Here is a 20819-nt window from a genome sequence, read left to right on the forward strand (position 1 = left end):
GAGAGTGGTAATCCTGTTGGAAGGAAGGTGCTGTGAGGGGTCTCATCTCAAAGACATATTTGCTTATAGTCACAGTATTGCATTTAAATGGGATGCTTGCTTGGGGGCAGGGGAGGATGATGGCTGACTGGCACTGGGTCTGGCACAAAGCAAGTACTAATACCTGGATGCCAATGGAATGGACGAGCCTTCCCTTTTGACAGCTTACCTCTCCTGCCCAATGGGGTCAAGGAAGAAATGAAGATTAAGAGTGTAAGAAATAGTTCTGTTTATTGATTAGAACATGGTATAAAATTACAATTTGCAGGCATTCTGGGCTTTCTGGGAGGGGCATGCAGTGCTGGGCTCTAGCAGGAGACGGAGTGAGGGCATGGACCACTGGGCATTGGCTCTCTTCCTGGGCACATCAAGGGACTCGCTCTACCAGCACAGATGCCAGTGTGAGAAAGAATTATTGGTTCTTGCTTCTGGAGACAAAGGATGTGGGCAGTTTGGGTCACCAGACAATGCCATGCTTAAGAATTCAGTTCTATCCTACGTATGTTAGGTTCTGGCTCTCCCAATCTAGTCATATACGGATGCATATTGTTCTGTATAATGCTCATTTTTCCCACCAAAAGAAGGGAAACAGGCACATTGGTTTGGGAGGCCATCAGAGGATGGTGTGCATTTGGCTCAGGTCATCTTGCTTCCGGATACGCCAAGGTCTGCTGGACTTGGAGGCAGTGGGCTGGGACACGCAAGCAGAAAAGTGTGCACTACTGTTTAAGCTCAAGCAGAGGGACCTTCCACAGGGCAGCAGCGTGAAGAGATGAGCATGCTTCCAAAACAAACCCAATTTCATCTTCTCTCTCGCAAGAAGACGGAGAAGGAAGAGTTGGCAATCAGAGACTAAGCCATGTGATGCTGGGTTCCAAAGAAAGTCTCCAGCGGAGAATTCTTCCAAAGTGTAAAAGGTGTTTCTGCCCCAGAGTCGGTGTGCAAAATCAGAACAAGGGCACATCCAGGTGTTAAGAGCTTATTGTTCAGTACAACGTCTCTGAGAGCCGGATGGCTATGTCCACAGTTACATGACATTTTGGAAAAGCTGGAGAGACCTCATGATGTTGTCGTCCTGAGAGAGGAGGAGGGGAAAAAGAGACGATGGTTAGAACTCTCTGAAGCTCTTTCCTGAGAGGCTCTGGAAAGGTGAGCACGTCCCCAGTGTGGATTTCTCATGCAGAAAGAAGTCTGCAAGGGCTCGAGAAACAGGAGAAAGTGGCAGGGGCCCACAGAGTGAGCAATTCAAGGCAAGAAGCACCTTCTTTGGTCTTAAGAAATTTGTAAGAAATAAATTATCCAGTGAAACAATAAGTATTACTTCTTTTAAGAAGCTCTGGGCAACTGCATTTTATCAAATGATTTTTTGACATCTACTGAGATGACTGCATGTTTTTTTAATTCTATCACATTATTAATTATATTGATTGATTCTTGGATGTTAAACTAAACTAGCATTCCTGTAATAAACCTCTCTGTTCATTGTTTTTTACATAGTACTGGATCTGATTTTTTGCACCTATGTCCAAAGGGAATATATTAGCCTGAACATTTTCCATTTTGTAATGGCTTTGTCATATTTTCATATTAGGGGTATGATAGCCTCATAAATCAAGTTGAGAAGTTTTTCCTCTTTCTGTGTTCTCTGAGTTTGTATGAGATTAATATCGTTTCTTCCTTGGAAAGAGTTTGAAAGAATTTACAGAGTAAGACATCTGTGTCTACCGTTTTCTTTATGGGAAAATTTTAAATTACAGATTCAATTTCTTTAACATACGTAGGACTATTCAGATTTTCTGTTTCTTTTTGTGTTAGTTTCGATAAATCATAGTTGCAAGGAATTTGTGGATTTCATATGTTGTCAAATTTGTTGAATAATGAACTATTATCTTTATAATGTCTGTAAATACTGTATTGTTGTTACCCTTTCCATTCCTGATACTGGTAGTTTGAGTTTTCTCTCTCTTTCTCTTTTATTTAAACCAGTCTTGCTAAACATTTATCAATTTTATTAATTTTTGCAAGGCAAATTTTGGTTTTATTGATTTTCTTATTGCATGACTCCATTATATGTTCTCTATTTTACTTTCTTCTATTGTATATCCTCTAAGAAATAAGTATTGAATGTAGAAAATCCTCAAATGTCTACCTATTAAGTAATATACTTTTAAGTCCACGAGTCAGAGAAGAAAATATTTTGAATTAAAATATAATGAGGGGCGCCTGGGTGGCGCAGCGGTTGGGCGTCTGCCTTCAGCTCAGGGCGTGATCCTGGTGTTCCGGGATCGAGCCCCACATCAGGCTCCTCTGCTATGAGCCTGCTTCTTCCTCTCCCACTCCCCCTGCTTGTGTTCCCTCTCTCGCTGGCTGTCTCTATCTCTGTCCAATAAATAAAATCTTAANGTCAGAGAAGAAAATATTTTGAATTAAAATATAATGAAAATATGACATATTCAAATCTAAATTGGGATCACAAACATACTTAAAGGAAATTTTATCCCTTTATGTGAACATATTAGAAAAGAATGGTTGAAAATAATGATCTAAATCTTTGTCTCAAAAATCTAGGAAAAAACCCAAAAAATTAGATTAAAATAAAACAGAAGGAAGAAAATAATTTAGAGCACAAATGATGAAACAGAAAGCAGACCTATAATAGAAAAAAAATCAACAAAGACAGAAGTTGATTCTGGGTATTTGAAATCTTTTAAAAGTGGCTAGAACTTTTAAAGTAAGTCTATGGGTTCTGGAGTCAGGCTGCCTTGATTCAAATCTGGATTGGTCATTTACTACCTGGGTGACCTGGGCCAGTTACTTAATTCCTCTGTGCCTCAGTTTCTTTATATGTAAAATAGCATCGATCCCAGTATCTGCCTATGGGTGGGTTGTGAGCAAAAAAAATAAGTGAATTAATGAATAGCTATAGAGGTTGCTAATGTGAGGAGCTAAATGAATTTAAAAACCACTCACCTGTGAAGCAAAGTGAAAAAAAAGCACACCTAATTAGGGTACAGAATTTAAAATTAGAATGATGGAGGTCAGGTTCCATCTCTGATCTCTGTCACCTACTGTGCCTTAGCCATATCTCTTAACTTTGCAATGCCTCAGTTTTCTCTTCTTTAAAATGGGCGTGATCCATTCTACCAGTCACCCAGTTCATGATGATTAACATGTTGAAATATTTCTAGCCTTGTTGTTAAATAACTGCTGACCTGAGCTTCCCACCCAGCATCTTTCCCTCTGTCTATCTGGTAACTGGTCCTGGACCAGTTTTTGGGTCTGGAGCAACCAAAGATCCATCTGCTAACAGGTTAGCAAGCTTAGAAGGGTCCCTCTAGGGCACGGCTCCATGGCATTGGTCAAGGTCAGTCAGGAGTGGTCAATTCTCAGTCCACTCTCATTCTCCAGTAGTTTGAATATCACGGTGGACACAGCACCACCACCTCTCAGGGCTGCTGTGAGGTTTATGCATACACCCGAAACTTGGTGGGTGCTCAGTACGTGTGGGTAACTTCTCCCCTGCTTTTGTGCAGCTGCAGTTCTTTCTGGGTGAGCTCAGAGTAAGTGCGTACTTTTCTGAAATAAGGTGGGGACGGGAATGCATTTTTCTAAAGTAGATAAAAGCAACGATTTCCAGTTCAGTTTCTGGCAGAGACTCTGGGCTAGTCTGTCCCTTCGACGAGTGAAAATTGTGGTCCAGGGACCCGCAGCACCAGCATGATCTGGGAGAGTGTGAGAGCAGTAACACCTCAGACTCCCCTCCAGACCACTGACCAGAATCCACCTTTTAACCAGATCTTCAAGGAGGTTGGTTTGCCCGTGAAAGTGTTAGAAGCCTTGATCCCCAGGCCATTTGTGTTAAAACAAAGATTTCTACAGCCCCCTCCCCACCATCTAGTGTTCATTTTCATTTTCAGAATCATCTGGGCATTTGGGGGCACACTACAGCTTGAGAATTACAGCTTCAGGTTTTTTCCCCAGCTACTCCCTTGCAGTCTCAGGAGGGGGTCACTGAGCCAGAAGCAGGTTAAAAAAATGGGTGTTGCCCACTTGGGAAGTCTTTGGTTTCACAGACACCCCCTCTGGGCTTTCACATCCCGCCCCCCGCCCCCCATTCCTTCTCAGGCTACCTGGCTCAGGCTGGGTTTAGCCGAGACCAACCACAGGCCAGTTGGAGGAGTGGAGATTGTTGGAATTCTGAGTTGCTGCTGGTGGGGTTGGCGGTGGTGGCTCTGACCTGAGGCTTCAGGTTTCTCATTCTCTCCCTCCTGCAGGCCCCCAGCCCCTAGATTTCCTTTCCCAGATCTAGAGGTTTTATGCTCTGAGGTCTCTCCTTACCTCCTGACAGGATTCAAGGAATTCGTCTAAAGTCACGATGCCATCTTTATTTTTGTCCATTTTCTGGAAGACACAACAGGAAGCACTTTAACGTACCTGGTAATCTGCATTCCAAAACTTGCTCTTTGTTAATCACCTTTGCCCCGAGAATCAAGGTGGTCTCTCACTGGTCAGACAGCCCCACCCAGGCCCTGGTTACACCCTTTGACCCCCATGAGCTCCCTTAACATGGAAAGACTCCAGGCTCTCATTACCTCATCACCAGATGATTCTGCTGACACCCTAACATGTCTTCCCCAGACTCTCTCCCAGCCTGTCCACCTGGCAGAGAGAACGCTGCACATGAGAGGTTCGACTTCTGTCTCTGTCACTTACTGTGTGACCTTGAGTGAGTCTTTAAGCCTCTCTGAGCCTCTGCTTTTCCCATCTGAAAAGCGAGAGGATTAGACTAGGATGAGCTCGGACATTCTTCAAAACTCTACCACTAGCTTCGTCTTTTACTAAAACACTGCTCTGGTCATGCCACTCTTCTACTCATGATGGAGTAACTGTAGTCACCCAAGCAAGGCTACACCTCTTCAATGAAAGGTCTCAGTCCAGCCCACTCTTGTTTCCAACTTTATTTCCCATTACTCCCCAGATGTAAAGCCTTAACACCTACTTAAATATGCTCAGTGATGTCTTCTCTGGCTACTCTGCTCCACCAAGAATTTTTACGGAACTTAGAGGATATACGGTAGCATTTATACTTCATAATATACTTCGTGTTCTATTCTGTAGTGTGTACTTGTCTTCTTAATGAGATCGTCTATTCCTTGAGGTCAACACATCTTGTAATTCTTCTCTGTTTTCTACAATGCTTAGAACAGAGTTGGACACACACCACTTGCTCAGGTGCTTGTGGGTTGTCTGGTCTATGTTGGGCTTAAAGCTCATGCACAGTGTGTGTGCGCTTACCTGGAAGAAGACGTCCACATGCTGCCTTGGAGTGTCTTCCTTGAGCACGGGATATGTGTATTTCCCCATCATGTCATAGATGGCTTTGACAATGTCCATCATCTCCTGGAGAGACAATATGGAAGCACAGTGTGGGAACCATGAGGTCAAGCTCTTTTTAGGTGACAGTTTGGGGCTCCTTGTTACCCTTGTGAATGAAGATGATTAAAAGGACTCTCTTCAGCTGATAAGAAGGAGTTAGAAAGCAAGCTGAAGGGGCTATATTCTGGAACCACCTCCTAGAGAGAGGGCAATGGAAAATCCTCTTTGCCTTCAGAAGCTCTTGGGTGGGTTACCTTCTCTTGAGCATTATCCTCAGTGAGGGGTTGTGTGTGGGATTGGGGTGAACATGATTATGTACTGATGAATTCACATCCCATTTTTGGAAGACCCTCTCCCCACTCCACAATTCCTTTGAATGGTTGGGCCCTGATGGCTGTGTTTATACTGGGTGACCTGTCCCTGTGACCACAGCTAATTGGAACTAAGGTGGACATCTGACTAAAGATGAGCTACTTTGTTTTTCTCTCTTGAGAAGTTTAAGTGACGAGGCACAGAAACCTAATCAGGAGTGACAGAACCCTGGAGCTCGAAGTTCAGGTGGAGTTAGGGCCAGAGTCGGTGCCACAAGCAAGCCATTTCCAGGATTTAGCTGAGGTTGAGTGAGAGCAGACACCAAAAGCTTCTGCAGAAGAGTAGAACTTCTGTGAAGAGTAGAATGGAGCAAATACACAGAAGGTAGAAGAGATGAGAAAAATGCAGGAAGAAAGAGAGAGAAAGAAGAGGGGAGAGTAGAGAAGAAAAGTAGAGGGAGAAGGGAGGTGGCTGGGGGCAGGACAAGAAATGTTCCCATGAGCATAGGCGTGGGCACCTGCACACACACACACACACACACACACACACAAAATCTTTCTCACACATACTCTCTCACACACATACACACACACTCCTTCTCTCTTACCCCCCACAATCTCCACACAGTCTCGCACACATATACACCCACTCTCTCACACCCATACTCTTTGTCACACACACACTCTCACACACGTATACACACTCTTTCTCTTTCACACACATATACACACTCACACACAGTCAGAGGTTCTCTGAGAAAAACAAATGAAGAAGACAGTTACAAAGACTGGGAGAAGCCCCAGAGGGGCAGTGTCTCAGAATGGTTACCCCATAAACTAAAACGTCCTCTTGCACCTGCCCAGCCCTATGTTGCTAGCAATTTGAAAGTGTCATTCCTACAGAGGAAGGTGTGGTCATCTTGATCTCAGCAATGCTGGAGGAGAGGGAGGGATGGGAGAGGAAAGAAGAGGTGAGGGGAGAGAGAGAGAGATTGGAGACTAACAACCTTCTAGCTTCAATGGGGATTACATACATTCCATCAGACTGGCTATATCTTTATAGGAAACCTCTCAATTTAAGCTAGTTTATGTTGATGATCTTTTATCTTTGTAACCAAAAGACCACTTTCTACAAAATCATTCTCATTTTATGGGGCCTGATAGATGGTACAAATCCTGTCATGTTTTCTTTCTAATCTCTCAATGCTTCCTGATACAGAATAAATCATCATTAAGTACTTGTTACAAGAATTAAGCTTTTCTTATTACTAGTGTAGCTCTGTTTCCTCAAGACAGTGAGCTCGTGAGGACATATGCTCAATCCTTCATTGCTAAGGTCTCTGCATGGGCTATGAACCCAATAACTACTGAGTGGCTCTGTGATGTTCTGATCACACTGGCCAGGCACAGTATTCCACGACCCCTCCTTGGAATGCAGGAAAGAGGGTGTAGGAGGACAGCCTTGTCTTTGAGATCTTTGAAATAGTGTCTGTGGAGACCCAGGGGATGGCCTCTCTCCTGGGTTCCTTGTCTGCTACTCCTCACTCCATGTGTGTATTTTATTGTTTTTATTCATTTTAACCTATTTTTAATAATATTAGACTTGCACAAAAGTTGCAAGAATAGAACAGAGAACTCACGTATAGCTTTGTTTTTTGTTTTGTTTTTTGTTTTTTTTTAATTTTTTAATGTTTTTCTATTATATTATTGTAGTCACCGTACAGTACATCCCTGGTTTTTTGATGTAAAGTTCGATGATTCATTAGTTGTGTATAACACCCAGTGCACCATGCAATATGTGCCCTCCCCACCACCCATCACCAGCCTATCCCATTCCCCCACCCCCCTTCCCCTCTGAAGCCCTCAGTTCCGCTTCTCCTAACTTGCGGAAGCACAGCACAATGATCAAACCCAGGGAATTAACAACGCTACAACAATGCTACACAGAGCTATTGACAAAACTATGGCGCTAATTTACATTTCACTAGGTTTTTCCCTAGTGTCTTCTTTATGGTTAAGGATCCCTCATCCATCTAGTTGTTGTGTCCCCTTAGTCTCCTCTAACCTGTGACAGTTTCTCACTCTTTGTCTTTCAAGACCAAGACACTTCTGAGTACCGGTCAGTTATTTTGTAGAATGCCTCTGTTTGGGTTAGTCCCTGGTTTTCTTATGATAAGATTGAAGTTATGCATTTTTGGCGAGAATACCATAGAAGTGATATTATATCCTTCTTGGTACATCATGGGGAAGAGGTATGTGGAGTTGACGTATCTTATCAACGGTGATGTGAACCTTGATGACGTGATAAAGGTGGTGCCTGTCAAGTTCCTTCACTGATTTAGTATCTTTCAGTGGGTCTTGCCTCCAGAAATTACTATTGTGGTGTTTGCCTAATGCTGACTTTGTATTTTCCTTATTCCTTCTTTATTTATTAATTGGAATTCTTTAAGGAAGAGTTGTCCCTTATCCCCCATTTATCTATGAATTCAATTATTTATTTGAATACATATTTATTATTTATTTGAACACATATTATTTGAATATATATAATCTATAATTATGTATATATAATTTAGTAGGGACTCATGGACATTTTCTTTATTTTATAGCTTATGATCTAATACTAACATTTTTATTTATTTATTTATTTTTTTAAAGATTTTATTTCTTTATTTGACAGAGATAAAGATAGCCAGCGAGAGAGGGAACACAAGCAGGGGGAGTGGGAGAGGAAGAAGCAGGCTCATAGCAGAGGAGCCTGACGTGGGGCTCGATCCCATAATGCTGGGATCGCGCCCTGAGCCGAAGGCAGACGCTTAACGACTGCGCCACCCAGGCGCCCCTAATACTAACATTTTTTATTTTATTGCTCAAATTGTTCTGTTTTGGTAATTGGGAACTCCTTCAGACTGATTGCTGTAGCGTTTTTGACATACCGCATCCTTTTCTTTCTTTCTCTTTTAAGCACTACAAGGTACTCCAGGCTGATCTTGTGTTTCTTGTTTCCAGTCCTGGAATCACCAACTTCCCCAAGGAGACTGGTTCTGTTAACTGGAGGATGGTGTTCAGAAACCAAGGTCTGGGTGCAAGGTACCCTCATTGCTCTTAGGCCCTTCCAACAAACAGAACCAGGAGATACATGTCTCTATCCATGTATTTATTTTAAAATATGGGCTTCGAAAGTCCTTCACATCCACATTGTCCTAGGTTCTTTCCTGAGTACCTTTTTTAAGAGAAAGGACTTTAAGACCAATTTTGATTGCTCTCTCAGGATTTTCGTTGCCTATAATTTGGATGAGATCATCTCCAAATGATTGCCAGGACAAGCTTCAGCTGTCTTTTCTAGGAAGCTGCTTATGTACACGTTGTTTTTCTTTTACGGGGTACTTTATTAATTCTGCCATCTAGAGAGTTCTGATGGGTATTCATGATGACAATTTTGTCTAGTCTGCAAATAAGAAAGAGGGAGCAGGAGTTAGGGAGATAATTCAGTGATAGAATTATGACTGCGCTGAAGGTTGGAGACTGTGTTATAAGTCCCATTTTAGGGTCCTTTCTTTATATATTTTGTAAACTAGTATTTGAATATTTTGGAATATCATATATTTGAGTAGGTATAGAAGCATTAAATTATTTGCAAAATTGAAATAATATACATTCTATTTATAAGGTGATTTTTATTTTTAAAAAAATATTTTATATATTTGAGAGAGAGAGCGAGAGAGAGCAAGCATGAGTGGAGGGGAGAAGCAGAGGGAAAGGGGGAAGCAGACTCCCTACTGAGCAGGGAGCCTAATGTGGGACTCAATCCCAGGACCCCAGGATCATGACCTGAGCCAAAAGCAGATGCTTAACCGACTGAGCCACCCAGGTGTCCCTATAAGGTGATTTTTAAAATGTAAGGTGTCAGATGAATCTTTACATCTTCTTACTTCTGTATGGCTTTAAATGGCCACCTGTTATTCCATTACATGAATTTACTGGAATTCATTGAACATATCTGTTACTAGTGGATATTATTAGGGTTTTTACACTCAGGGGATCGGCCATCACTTTATTTTCAGCACCTGGAACACCTCATAAGCCCTCAATTATACATTGAGAAAATACTTGACTGAATGAATGAGGAATGAACATTAGAGAGACGCTTGCAGGGTTGAGGTGAGAATTGGAGATGGATGACATTTGTAGCTCTGGGCCCTGCACCTGGTACATAGAAACTCGGGGAGGGGACGTTACAGGGTGCTAGGTCCAAGCTGCAACTGAGAGACCAGGATACAGTAGGTATCAACGTGAGTTTTGAGATAGGCCTGTGGGTATTTCATTGTCTAGACACCACATGTAACTCCGAGGATCCAGAAGTGTCAAGCGGTGAAGCTGCAGAAATTGTGGTGTGTTTAGAGATGGCTGCACCTTCCATCATCCCCTTCTGTGATTTTACTAGTAGGCAAAATAGATTGTGGCCGATAAGATCCTACTGTAGTCCCTTCTGCCTCAAAAATCTCCCTTCTCTCTTCTAGACAGTGTTTTCGACTCTCCCATTCCAACCTTTAGCTCTAACCTGTGGCTGTCAACCTGCTACATGTGGGTTCCCCTGGGAAGAGTAAGTCTACACTAAAAGCACTGACACCCCCTTTGGAATGTGCATTGAATACAAGGGACCCAGTGACAATGAAAGAACCTGCTTAATCCATTCTCCAGGGCTTGGGAACAGGGCAGGGTGGAGCAACGGGGAGGTCAAAGGTGACCTCCTTCCTTTTGGAATCAGCTCTGTTAGCCGCAAAGCAGATCCCTCCCTCATTCAGACAATTTCATCCTTGTGACTGTGCCTGGGGCTGTTTTCTGTTTACAATTAGAGGCCTGCACTGAAGCTCTTCCCTGCCCCTCGCCTCCGCCTCCGCTCACTTACCTCCTTGTTTATGTATCCATCTTTATTGATGTCATACAAATTAAATGTCCACCTTAGCTTCTCATGGACGGTTCCTCTCAGTAAAATCGACAGAGCAGTTACAAAGTCCTGACAAGTGGAAGAGGCATAAATGACATTAACCACCAAGCCACGGGTGGGCCAGAACTCTGTCTTCGGGTCAGACTCTATGACTGCTTTTACAGAATGGTATCTCCCATGTCTGCTGTCCCCTGAAAGATATGACCTACCTCAGTGAAAGCACCCCCCTTCCATTCCCTACCCTGCTCCCTTCTAGGGAACAGAGTCTCCTTACGGAAGAGTGTGTGTGCTGACACCTCCAGACTCAGGCACACACAGCCCCGTGGTACTGCCTTACCCCCCAGCTCCAATTACCCTAAGAGTGGCTACGGTCTAACCTGAGTTCACACCCCTCTGTTACCACTTCCTTGCTCTTTGACCCTGGGAAAACCACTCCATCTCTCTCTGCCTTACTGTCCTCTTCCACAAACTGGTAATAAATCATAGAACCCTACCTTATAGGGTTACTGTGGGGACAAAATGAGTTAATCCAGGCAAATCTCTAGTGTAGAGTCTGTCACATGGTTAGCTTGGTGTGCCCATGAGCTAGTCAGCTGTTACCCATAGTCCCACGAGGCCCTGAACTCCTGGAAGGGAGGGGCAGCTGCTGCTTCCTCCGCTATCTTCAGGAAATGCTTGTTAAGTGGACAAAGGACTGAAGCGTCTGATGATCCAATTGTCCCTTCAATATGTCACAGCTTAGAGGAGGAGGTGCAGGGGGGCCCCGGGACCGGAGACAACGTACCTCGAACTTCACAGAGCCTGTCTGGGTGGTGTCGAAGGCGTGGAAGAGGTAATGGGCATACATGCTGGCATCTGCAAGGCACAGAAGGAAAGGCAGGTGACGGGAGCTGGGGCGTCACAGAGGGGAGCGAGAACGCTTGGAAACAATAAGAAAGAGAAGAGGGTGCTGCTGGGGTGATGGGAAGGGGGAAAGGAGGGTGTGGGCAAACCTACTGTGGAAATGGGGACCCAGGTGGCTGTCCTGGGGTTTAGGTGGGAAGTTCTCAGAGCAAAGACAGGCCCTTGGCCCTACATCTAGCCTTCCCAGGAGAAAGACCATCCTGCCCGCCTGCGTGGGTAACTCTTGGTGAGTGGGTGACATGGCAACTCTGTGCAGAAGACGCTGTCCTGAGTGGTAGCGCTATGCCGTGGAGTGAGCACCCAGGAGGGAGCAGACAGACCTGGGTGTGGCTGGCAGCTCTGTCCCTATGCAGCTGTGTGACCACAGGCAACTAGCAGAACATCTCTGAGCTCCCTTTTCCTGTCCCTTACAAAGGGATGTAGAAAGACTTATATCTCTCGGAATTTTTGAAAAAGTGTGCTAAACTTTTCACATAGTCCCATCACCAAAACCATCACCACGCCTGCCACATGATCAAATCTCCGGAAACTGTGGCTCAACAGAACTCGACAACAGTGATTCTGGGGCCTGTGTGGGGTGAAGCCACACCCCCCAGCCTCACAACTTGGGTAGGGACCCTGTACCGGGTCTCCACACCTAGGAGGGCCCGTCTGCTGCCGAAGAGGCCCAGGAGAAACAGAGCCCAAGAAGTATTCGGACACTTGGAGCTCCATTTTGTTAGGACCCAGGGAAGGGGTCCCGCAGGAGATAGCTGCTGGGGGCAGAAGGGAAGTGGTGTGTGACACGTGGAAGCCATGGGGAGAGCCACAGATGTCCTAGGCCCATGGAGCCAGAGCAGCTTCCTTTAGGAGTCGGGCATGGAAACACAGTGGCCATGGGCCTGGCGCGCTCGCTAACCTGGACTCAGATGCACAACTTTATGTTCCCTCTATCTTCTTGGATTCATTCCTTTCTACAGTCCCTGGTATTTCTTAAAGTTCCACCTTGCCTCAGCTGTTGTGAGGGAAAGAATGGAGAGCATGGGGCACAATGGTGGGACCAACAGGGCAAAGGTTTTCATCAGATGTTTATGGGATGGAATCCTGCTCTGCCCCTTACTAGCTGTGTGACCTTGAATGAATTGCTTAACTTCTCTGAGATGTAGTTGCCCCATTGAGCATATGGTACAGTACCTGCTTTCTAGAGCTGTTATGAGACTTCATGATATTGCTTTATTAATCTCTCCTCTCCATATCTTGTAATAAGAGAGGAAAATCTTACCCTCAGTTGTCCCTGAACTTGAGGAGGAGGCAGATAACAAGAAGCATGAACTTGGAGGAAGAAAGGCTGCTCACCAGAGAGGGAGCTGGGAAGGATCTTTTCAAGATCAGACTCACCTCCATGAGGGAAAAACTGAGCGTAGATCTGTTTGAATGTTTCTTCATTGACCACACCACTGGGGCACTCCTGCATGAAGGGGAGAGAGTCAGTGGGAGGGATGGGGGCCCACCCCAGAAGGAGGAGACTGGGTCTGGCCTTGGGGTTTGGGTTTCCTCATCATCCCTGATGAGTAGGGACTGGAAAACCACCTGTATACTTCCGTGTCTCCAAGTGAGTAGCCAGGACATGGCCCCACCTTAGGACAGAAGCTGCTTTGCAAAATGATGAGACATCATCAGAGAATGGGTACTGTGAGGTGAAAGACCTTGGGCTTTGGGCTTTGGAAGGCCTGGATTTGGATCCTGGCTCAGCCTCTTCGAGGCTTTGTGGCTTCGAGAGAGTTAGTCTCTGATCCTAATGTCCTTACCTGTAAAATGGGGCTAACAGTACCTTCCTGACAAGGCTATCATGAGGTTTAATATAGGAAATAATGTGACAAATGAATACATGGGCATTCAGGCTGACACATCAGTCTCCGTGAGCTCAGTTAGCATAGAACTAAGTCCCATCAGTTCTGGGGCACAGACGATACTGACAGCACGAATGGGTTATGCTAAGGCTAGAAGCTGGGCCAAGATGAATTCTCCAAGGTGGTGCCTGCCATCCTGTGAAGTTCCTGGGCTACTGGCCGGTTTCCCATCTATGGAGACTGCCTCATTCTTGCCTGGAGTCTTTCCTTCTAGCCAGGTGATCTTGCTCTCATGCCTCCTTTAGAGAATTGGCGTCTCTTTTACAACCACATATATGGAAGAGCTCCCTGATGGGCCCCGTTGGCATTTGGAAGAGCTTAGCTCCAGGTGGGAAATCCTGCCTGGGCCTTCAGATGCCCTGTGGGCCTTACATTTTTGAAGCCTCGATAAAGGACTTGCAGCTCCCTCTTGGTGAAGTTGGTCTGGGCCTCAAGCTGCTCCAGTCCCTCAGGCCGATGGCAAACCATGGTCATCTCCAACTCATCTTCAATCTTATCTGGAACCAGAGGAGATGGCGTTGGAGTGGCTGACCTCAGGGGCCACTCATCAGACCATAGTCTTGGCTGTCAAAAGAGTGGTGTTGTGACCTGGGACATGGGGTCGTGGGCTGGGGTCACAGTGCAAATGATCTTTCTGCCTTGAGCCCCCCACCTCCTGCCTAGTCACTTCTGTCTCACACTCGGTCCAGCCATTAGTCCAGCTGTGTTAGACCACACAGGGAGGGAGCTTCAAGCTGGAGAGAAACACGTTCCAAGCGGACATGAGGGTAAACGGACTAAAAACAAGTCTATATGAAAACATTTCCCTTTCTTTCAAAATAACTTCTTTGCATATTCAATTTGCTGCCCGTTGAACCATGTGAATATTCTAGGGACACAGGTAAGTGAGTGGAATGATCAACAGCTTCCAAACAGCAAAGGGAAACAAATCTCTTAAGGTAGAGCAAAGTCTTACCATTTGGTACAATTACATGAAGGCTAACACAATTTAGCAAAGTTCCAATTATGGCATGTTAAATATTAAGAATACGAATGTATTTTACAGTGTTGTTTTGTAATGTCTATTAGATATTCTTAAATAATAGGAAAATGACTTAAATGGGAACTATTTGATATAAGTCAAAGCTTCTGAAGCATTCGAAGGGCTCAGAAAGCAGTTGTCTGAAGTAGCATTCTGTTCCTCCAATAAGTATGACAATGTAATGTAATTTTGCATCAGTTATTGAGAAAATGTCAGTCTATTAAAGCAAGAAATCTGCCCATCGCCTACTGAAGGATCACAAAATCCAAATAAGTGGAAGTTTCAATGTTTTACCATCCCAGGAGGATAAATGAGTGTTTTCCTTCGGGTCTTGCCAGATGCTTTCTATAAATTTACTCCAATCAAGAATCAATTGTCGGCTAACCTTCTCTGCCCGTTGTTGTCACGCAGACATTACCAAATCCATATATTGAACGACTGTAAATCTGGGCTGGCAAGAATAGTGATGAGATGGGCAGGGTGCTGGGAACGCACACACAGCACGTCGCATCCCCTGAGCTTGGAGAGTGGGGACAGGCTGCGTTTCTGTCTGAGGGAACAGGATGAGCAAGCGCTGAGCACGGAGCACATTTCTCCAGCCAGTGCCAAGCTCTTGCTACCAGATTTTCTCTCCAATTGTCGTTTTTCCTTCTGAGACTGTGATCTCAATATAAGAGGAATCCATCAAAATGAGTTTGTATCTTGGACATCTTCCCCAAGGAAATGGACATTTGGGTAAGGTTCCAAGGGAGAGGCAAAAGAACTTGGTAATAATTCCCAATGGTCATCTTATGTGTTGGGCAACAGGGATCACCTTATCCTCCTGGGGGTAGGGCAGATTATTCAATATAAATACGATACTCCGATTATACAACATAGCTACAAGGGACCGATTTCTTTGTAATTCTTACAGCGCCCTTAATTACTGTTACGTTTGCAGCTAACAAGTTAAGTAGCAATTACCTAAACACTGCAGCATGTCTATGTAAATCAAAGGGCCATTCCCCCCAAAAAACAACTCCCCCCACATATATCTAATTCAGAATATTCACATATATTTTCAGCTCATTTTAAAATAGAAATAAAATTGTTGGTTTAAATCTCCCAGTATTAGATTTAATAGCAGTTTTATTTCGAAAAATACAAATATTTAAAACTCTGAAAAGAGGTGAACTATTAAAATGTAAACCAGGAAGACAGAAATGATGTATTTTTGCAGGTGTCTGGTATATCTTTCCCAGTTTAACTTATGCAGAAGCTTAAAAGACTTCTTTTGCAGTATTGCCTCATTTCTGTTAATTTTCTTGTGACCGAATTTTTCACAAGATCAGGGAAGTCTCTTTATGGAAGTTTGAGAGAATCTTTCTGTTTCATAAGCTGCACTTACCATCTCCGTTATTATAAATGCACTAAGTAGTCACTGAAATATCAAATATTAGGCCCACTTCATTAAGGGAGAAATCGACTTTATCAATAAATGATTTGTTTGCTGTCTGGGCAGCAGGATCGATTTCCATATCGGATTCTGTAATATCTGAGTATTGGGATGCTGACTGCCAAGCTTGGCTTCAGTTTTGCTTTTCATCACCTTCTAATTGTCAGGCTGTGGGAGCATCAATCACTGAAGAAAATTCATGTCTTTGGGGCTCAAGATGCCGGGAAGTAGCCTGAATGCCTTAAACCAGTGGTTCCCAATTTTTTGTTTTACTGTGTTTCATAGGCAGAACGACAATTTACATCACAATCCAGTATACACATATATGTAAAAGAAGATTTTATGAAATATTTTGGAGCAAAAGTCTCCTTAAACACTTTCCCCTATTAATGTGAGATGTACTCGGTTCTCAATTTTAATCTATTCCTTTGTAAAATTGTGCTGTGACCCTCACGTGTCACGACCTGTGAATGGAGGACGCTAAGTTGTCTGCACCCGTGGCAACCTTCTAGAAGAGCCCACATCTCAGCACTCCCCTCCCTCACGACTGCGCTCCCTTCCCCGCCTTTTTCTGGTTCCAGCCACTGTAAATACATTCTGAAGAAATTTCTGAAGGGGCTGCTGAGGTTTCCACATTCCTCCCGTTGCACTGACCCTGCCTCCCCCATTCCAGGGAGTCCCTGGGTGCTGCCCAGGTGGCCCCAGTAAAGGAAGGAGGGCTGCTTAGCTCCCTGATTGGAGGAAGAGGAAAACAGAAAATTAACAGGTGGGGAGCCACCTTGACAGTTTCTTTTGAGATCTGTTAAGAGTCAGCAAGGCAAAATATTGCTTATTATTATTTTTTGTTATTAAAAGTAATGGTGAGCCTGTTGCTAAGTCAGAGTTTGGATGATAGACATCAAAAGTAACCTAGAAAATTAATACTATGGTGATAACTACATAACAAGAATAAATTAGAATACTTTCTGTTGGTTAAGTGCTTTTAATCTGCAAACTCTTTTCATGTCTGTTGTCCCATTACAACCTTGTGCGTGGTGGGGCATGGGGGACCATTACCCTCTCCATCCGAATATTAGAAAGATGGGTGTCCTAACAGATAAGGGGATTTTCTAACCATGAGCATCTTAAACAGTGATGAATTGTCTATTACTGTGGGTAGTGAGAGCAAGATAGACTAACCAACTGCAGGGGATTTAGAGCAGGACATTCCCAGACTGAAGGGTAAGTTGGAGAAGATGGTCCTTATTTGTTGAGGTCACAGACTCTTCTGAATGGGGGATGAAAGCTTTAGACCCTCAGAAAAAGAAACTGCACCCGATTATGGCATTTTTCTGTACTTGTAGTTAGGTCCTGGATATTTAAAACACATGGAGCCCAGGTTAAGGCCTTCTGACCCAGGAGATCTCTTCCAAGTCAGTCACTACATGGCTTTAGCCTGAGTCACACAGCCAGTCCATGAAAGAACGGGACCTCGAATCCACCAGTCCAGGGTCTCTTTGATAGATCTGGCTTCCATGTGCCCCTACACCGGCTTCCTCTTCCTTCAAGCACAGACTCAAATTGGTTTGTAACCAATGTTACAAAGTTTGCAATGTTAGGAGCTCTGCTCCTGACAAGCTCTGTGCTGGTGTACAAGTCAGACCCTCAGACTATGAGCTGGAGGAGGACCCGAGCCTTTGGTCTCCTCACTAGTGAGGTGTCTCCTCTGTTAGCTCCATGACCATGACGATGGTCAAAAAACCATGATCATGATGACCTCCTTCTCCCTGGACTAGAAAATAGTCTATCCATCTTGGGATCTCTGGGTTAGATTTCATAATCACCCATCTGGTTTTGACATTACAAAATGGTAGCCCTTGACATGGAATGCAGCCCAAAGATAGGTCTTGTTTGGTCTATAAAATATGGTGGGTTTTTTTTTTAATTAACTGCCAATATTTAAAGATGAGAGGTTGGCTAAAATAGGATTTTTTTATTTCTCTTGGAAAATGGGATTATCTGACATCTTTGGTCTCAAATTCTCACAAAGCAATAGTTTACAGGACCTGAGCTGTTCCCTTTGAGGGGCCGAAGCCTCTAGTGCTCCCCCTTTTCACCTGTGGCTCACTTAATTCATTTATGCTACTTTCCTGACCCCATAGGCATTTGAGTTTTTGGTTCCTGATCTCTGCCTGTTTACCTCCCACCTACCTACCTTTTCCTACCTCACTCACCACCCAGCCAACCAACTTTTCTCTCCCTCACTATTTGTTCACTTAAACACATTCCGCTTTGCTTCACAAAGGACTTAAAACTGATTATATGAAATAAATATAATAAAATAAAGAGATAAGGTAATAAGAAAAAACTGCCCTAGAAAATGTTGATTAGATTAGGAGGTCAAGACCATGGGGGAAAAAGAGAACTTAGGAATTCAGGTCATTTGTTCCAAGCAGTGGCTACACTTGAGCCACAAACTGGCTCTGAGCTTTTCCATATACCTTGTTGTCCATGAGAGAAAGAAACATATCAGTTTTTTAGTGGGAGCAAAGCTTTTCCTATAACTTGTCTCTAAAGCATGTTTCCAACTGTTTCTATCTATGTGGGGTTTCTAACAAGGGGCAGAGAAAATTGGTGAGTGAGTAGACTAATTGCAAAATATACTTGATTAAGAAGCTCTTCTTTTGAAAGTAATGTGACCAAAGTAGTCAAGTTAGTTTAAACTTTTTTACCTCTCTGATACTGGTAATACCACCAGGCGATGTCTAGGAAAAAGTAAGAAAACATTTTACCAAATCCATTCATCAAAAAAAAAAAAAACCCCACAAAAAACATACTTATTTTCCTTATTTTCCATGGAGATTCCACTCTGAGGGTCTCCAGGTCACTGTCCAGCTCGACATATGCAAAGAGATCTTGCAGCAGAGCTGGAGCTGACCTTCTCCCTATCCTTTTCCCACCGTCAGAACAGGCAAGAGCAATGGGTCACCTCGCAGTGCCCACGGCTCCCAGCAGGGGGCTCACTGAGCATGCCCGCAGCCATGCAGCCATGCAGCCTGAAGAGAGATGGGATGGCATGGGCCAGAGGATGCATGGATGTGGATGGGTCCTTGGAAATACCCGCATGTTTGATTGAAAAGTGACTTATGTGGCACCCTTCACAACAGACGCCCCGTTGTCCCCCTCCGTTACTTTGTAATTTGAAGCTGCGCATTTTGTAGGATTCTGTATTTGCTTATTCAACAATCATCAATGACGTATCTGCTCTGCGTATTTCAGTGAATGAAACAGCTTGGTTCCCTGCTCTGCTGGAGCTTACAATCTACAAGTCTTTGCTTCTCTCTTCCCTTCTTGAGCCTGATAAGTAAGATGCAGGAAAAAAAAAAAAAGGAGGGCTGTTGAAAAAAATTGATCAGCACATTAGGACGGGTGAGCAGAGTGGATGCAGGGGAAGTCCCCTGTTAGGCTGAATATAAAACATAAGACAAATCATCAGATCTGGAAAACCTCCCATGGTACGATGGAGTTGAGTGGGTCCAGGTCCCAGAGAGCAGGAAATGGGGGGGGAGGCGCTACTTGCTGCTCTCCTGCTGACCTTTTGGGGTCTTTTTGGGGGTCAGCTTGGTTTTTCCTCTGTAGGCTATTATTTTAACTTCCTCCTGTCCTTTTTTTTTTTTTTAAAGATTTTATTTATTTATTCGACAGAGATAGAGACAGCTAGCGAGAGAGGGAACAGAAGCAGGGGGAGTGGGAGAGGAAGAAGCAGGCTCATAGCAGAGGAGCCTGATGTGGGTCTCGATCCCATAACGCCGGGATCACGCCCTGAGCCAAAGGCAGAAGCTCAACCGCTGTGCCACCCAGGCGCCCCTCCTCCTGTCCTTCTATCACTCCTGACCAAGAGTGTGTAAGCCAGGCCAGCCATTAGTTTAAGTGTGTTTTGGTCACTCCCCATCCACGTCCCCAGACAGCAGTGGCTTGTTTTCTGCTGTCCCTGCAAGTGGTGGTATAGGTGAGTATCCCCCGGTAAGAATTTTTGTTCTTGTGCCCTGACCTAAATCCCCTGGGAGAAGCTTATTTTGCCAGATTTAGTTGCCTTCTTTTATCACTCTGATTAATAGCATTTACATTCATTTACTTTTTCCAATAGAGGAAATTTAGGGCAGTTTTAGGTTTATAGAAAAGTTGAGCAGAAAATACAGAGTTCTCATGCATAGTTCCTCAAAGTTTCCACTAAGCATTAACATCTTGCCTTGATGTGGGATATTTGTCACAGCCCAAGAACCAAGACTGAAATAGTTTTAGCTAAAGTCCATAGTTTACATTAGAATTCATCCTTTGTGTGGTACACTTCTACGGGTTTTGACAAATGTCTAATGTCACATATCCACCACTACAGAATAGTTTCACAGCCCTAAAAACACTTAGGTAGCATTTTTTTAGAGGTATATCTACAGATATGGGTTGACCATCGCTGCCATGCCAGGGATGGCATTGGGAGAGAGGTGAAAAGATGTACCATCTGTCCGTATGGAGCTCTCCGACTGGTGGGGAGACACACACACAGACCAGGATTACAAACTCAAATGCCAACAGTAGTAGGTGGGTAACTGAGATGAGTCAGGTGCTGGGTATACCACTGGAGAGACTGGTAGGGACTGAAGACGGGTGAGTCATTGCCCCGTAAAAGGGAAACAGCTCTCACACAGCCGGTTGTTGCTGTGTCCAGATCTTCAGATTTTTTTCAGGAACTGCTACAATTAAAAAATTGTATCCTGATTCTCAGCTGTTATCAATTGCCTTGACATTGGAAACATACAGCATGGGCCAAATATAATATTCCTATTTGTAGGATGCTATGGAATGCTGGTCTGGAATTCTTCGTTGGCAAATCGTGCCAAGTAGGAAGAGGTGTGGATAT

The 20819-nt window shown here is 44.1% G+C and overlaps 1 protein-coding gene across 6 annotated transcripts in view; it reads right to left on the minus strand.

Moving 5' to 3' along the window:
* Positions 1 to 260: 260 nt before the first annotated feature.
* KCNIP1 (potassium voltage-gated channel interacting protein 1) overlaps positions 261 to 20819 on the minus strand; it is a 391780-nt gene continuing 371221 nt past the window's right edge. For 4 of the 6 annotated variants that reach the window (XM_034656744.1, XM_002922877.4, XM_002922878.4 and 1 more), the window contains 7 exons: positions 13839 to 13963; positions 12955 to 13024; positions 11459 to 11529; positions 10636 to 10743; positions 5335 to 5439; positions 4378 to 4440; positions 261 to 1114 (listed from right to left, as the gene is read on the minus strand). In XM_034656744.1, coding sequence (XP_034512635.1) covers positions 1067 to 1114; positions 4378 to 4440; positions 5335 to 5439; positions 10636 to 10743; positions 11459 to 11529; positions 12955 to 13024; positions 13839 to 13963 — 590 coding nt within the window. In that variant the 3' untranslated portion in view covers positions 261 to 1066. Of the gene's footprint in view, positions 1115 to 4377; positions 4441 to 5334; positions 5440 to 10635; positions 10744 to 11458; positions 11530 to 12954; positions 13025 to 13838; positions 14031 to 18633; positions 18655 to 20819 lie in introns of those variants that run through there. The other 2 variants (XM_034656747.1, XM_034656745.1) reach the window with 2 other exon arrangements.

This window comes from Ailuropoda melanoleuca, chromosome 3 (assembly GCF_002007445.2).
Source record: "Ailuropoda melanoleuca isolate Jingjing chromosome 3, ASM200744v2, whole genome shotgun sequence".
Lineage (NCBI taxonomy): Eukaryota > Metazoa > Chordata > Mammalia > Carnivora > Ursidae > Ailuropoda > Ailuropoda melanoleuca.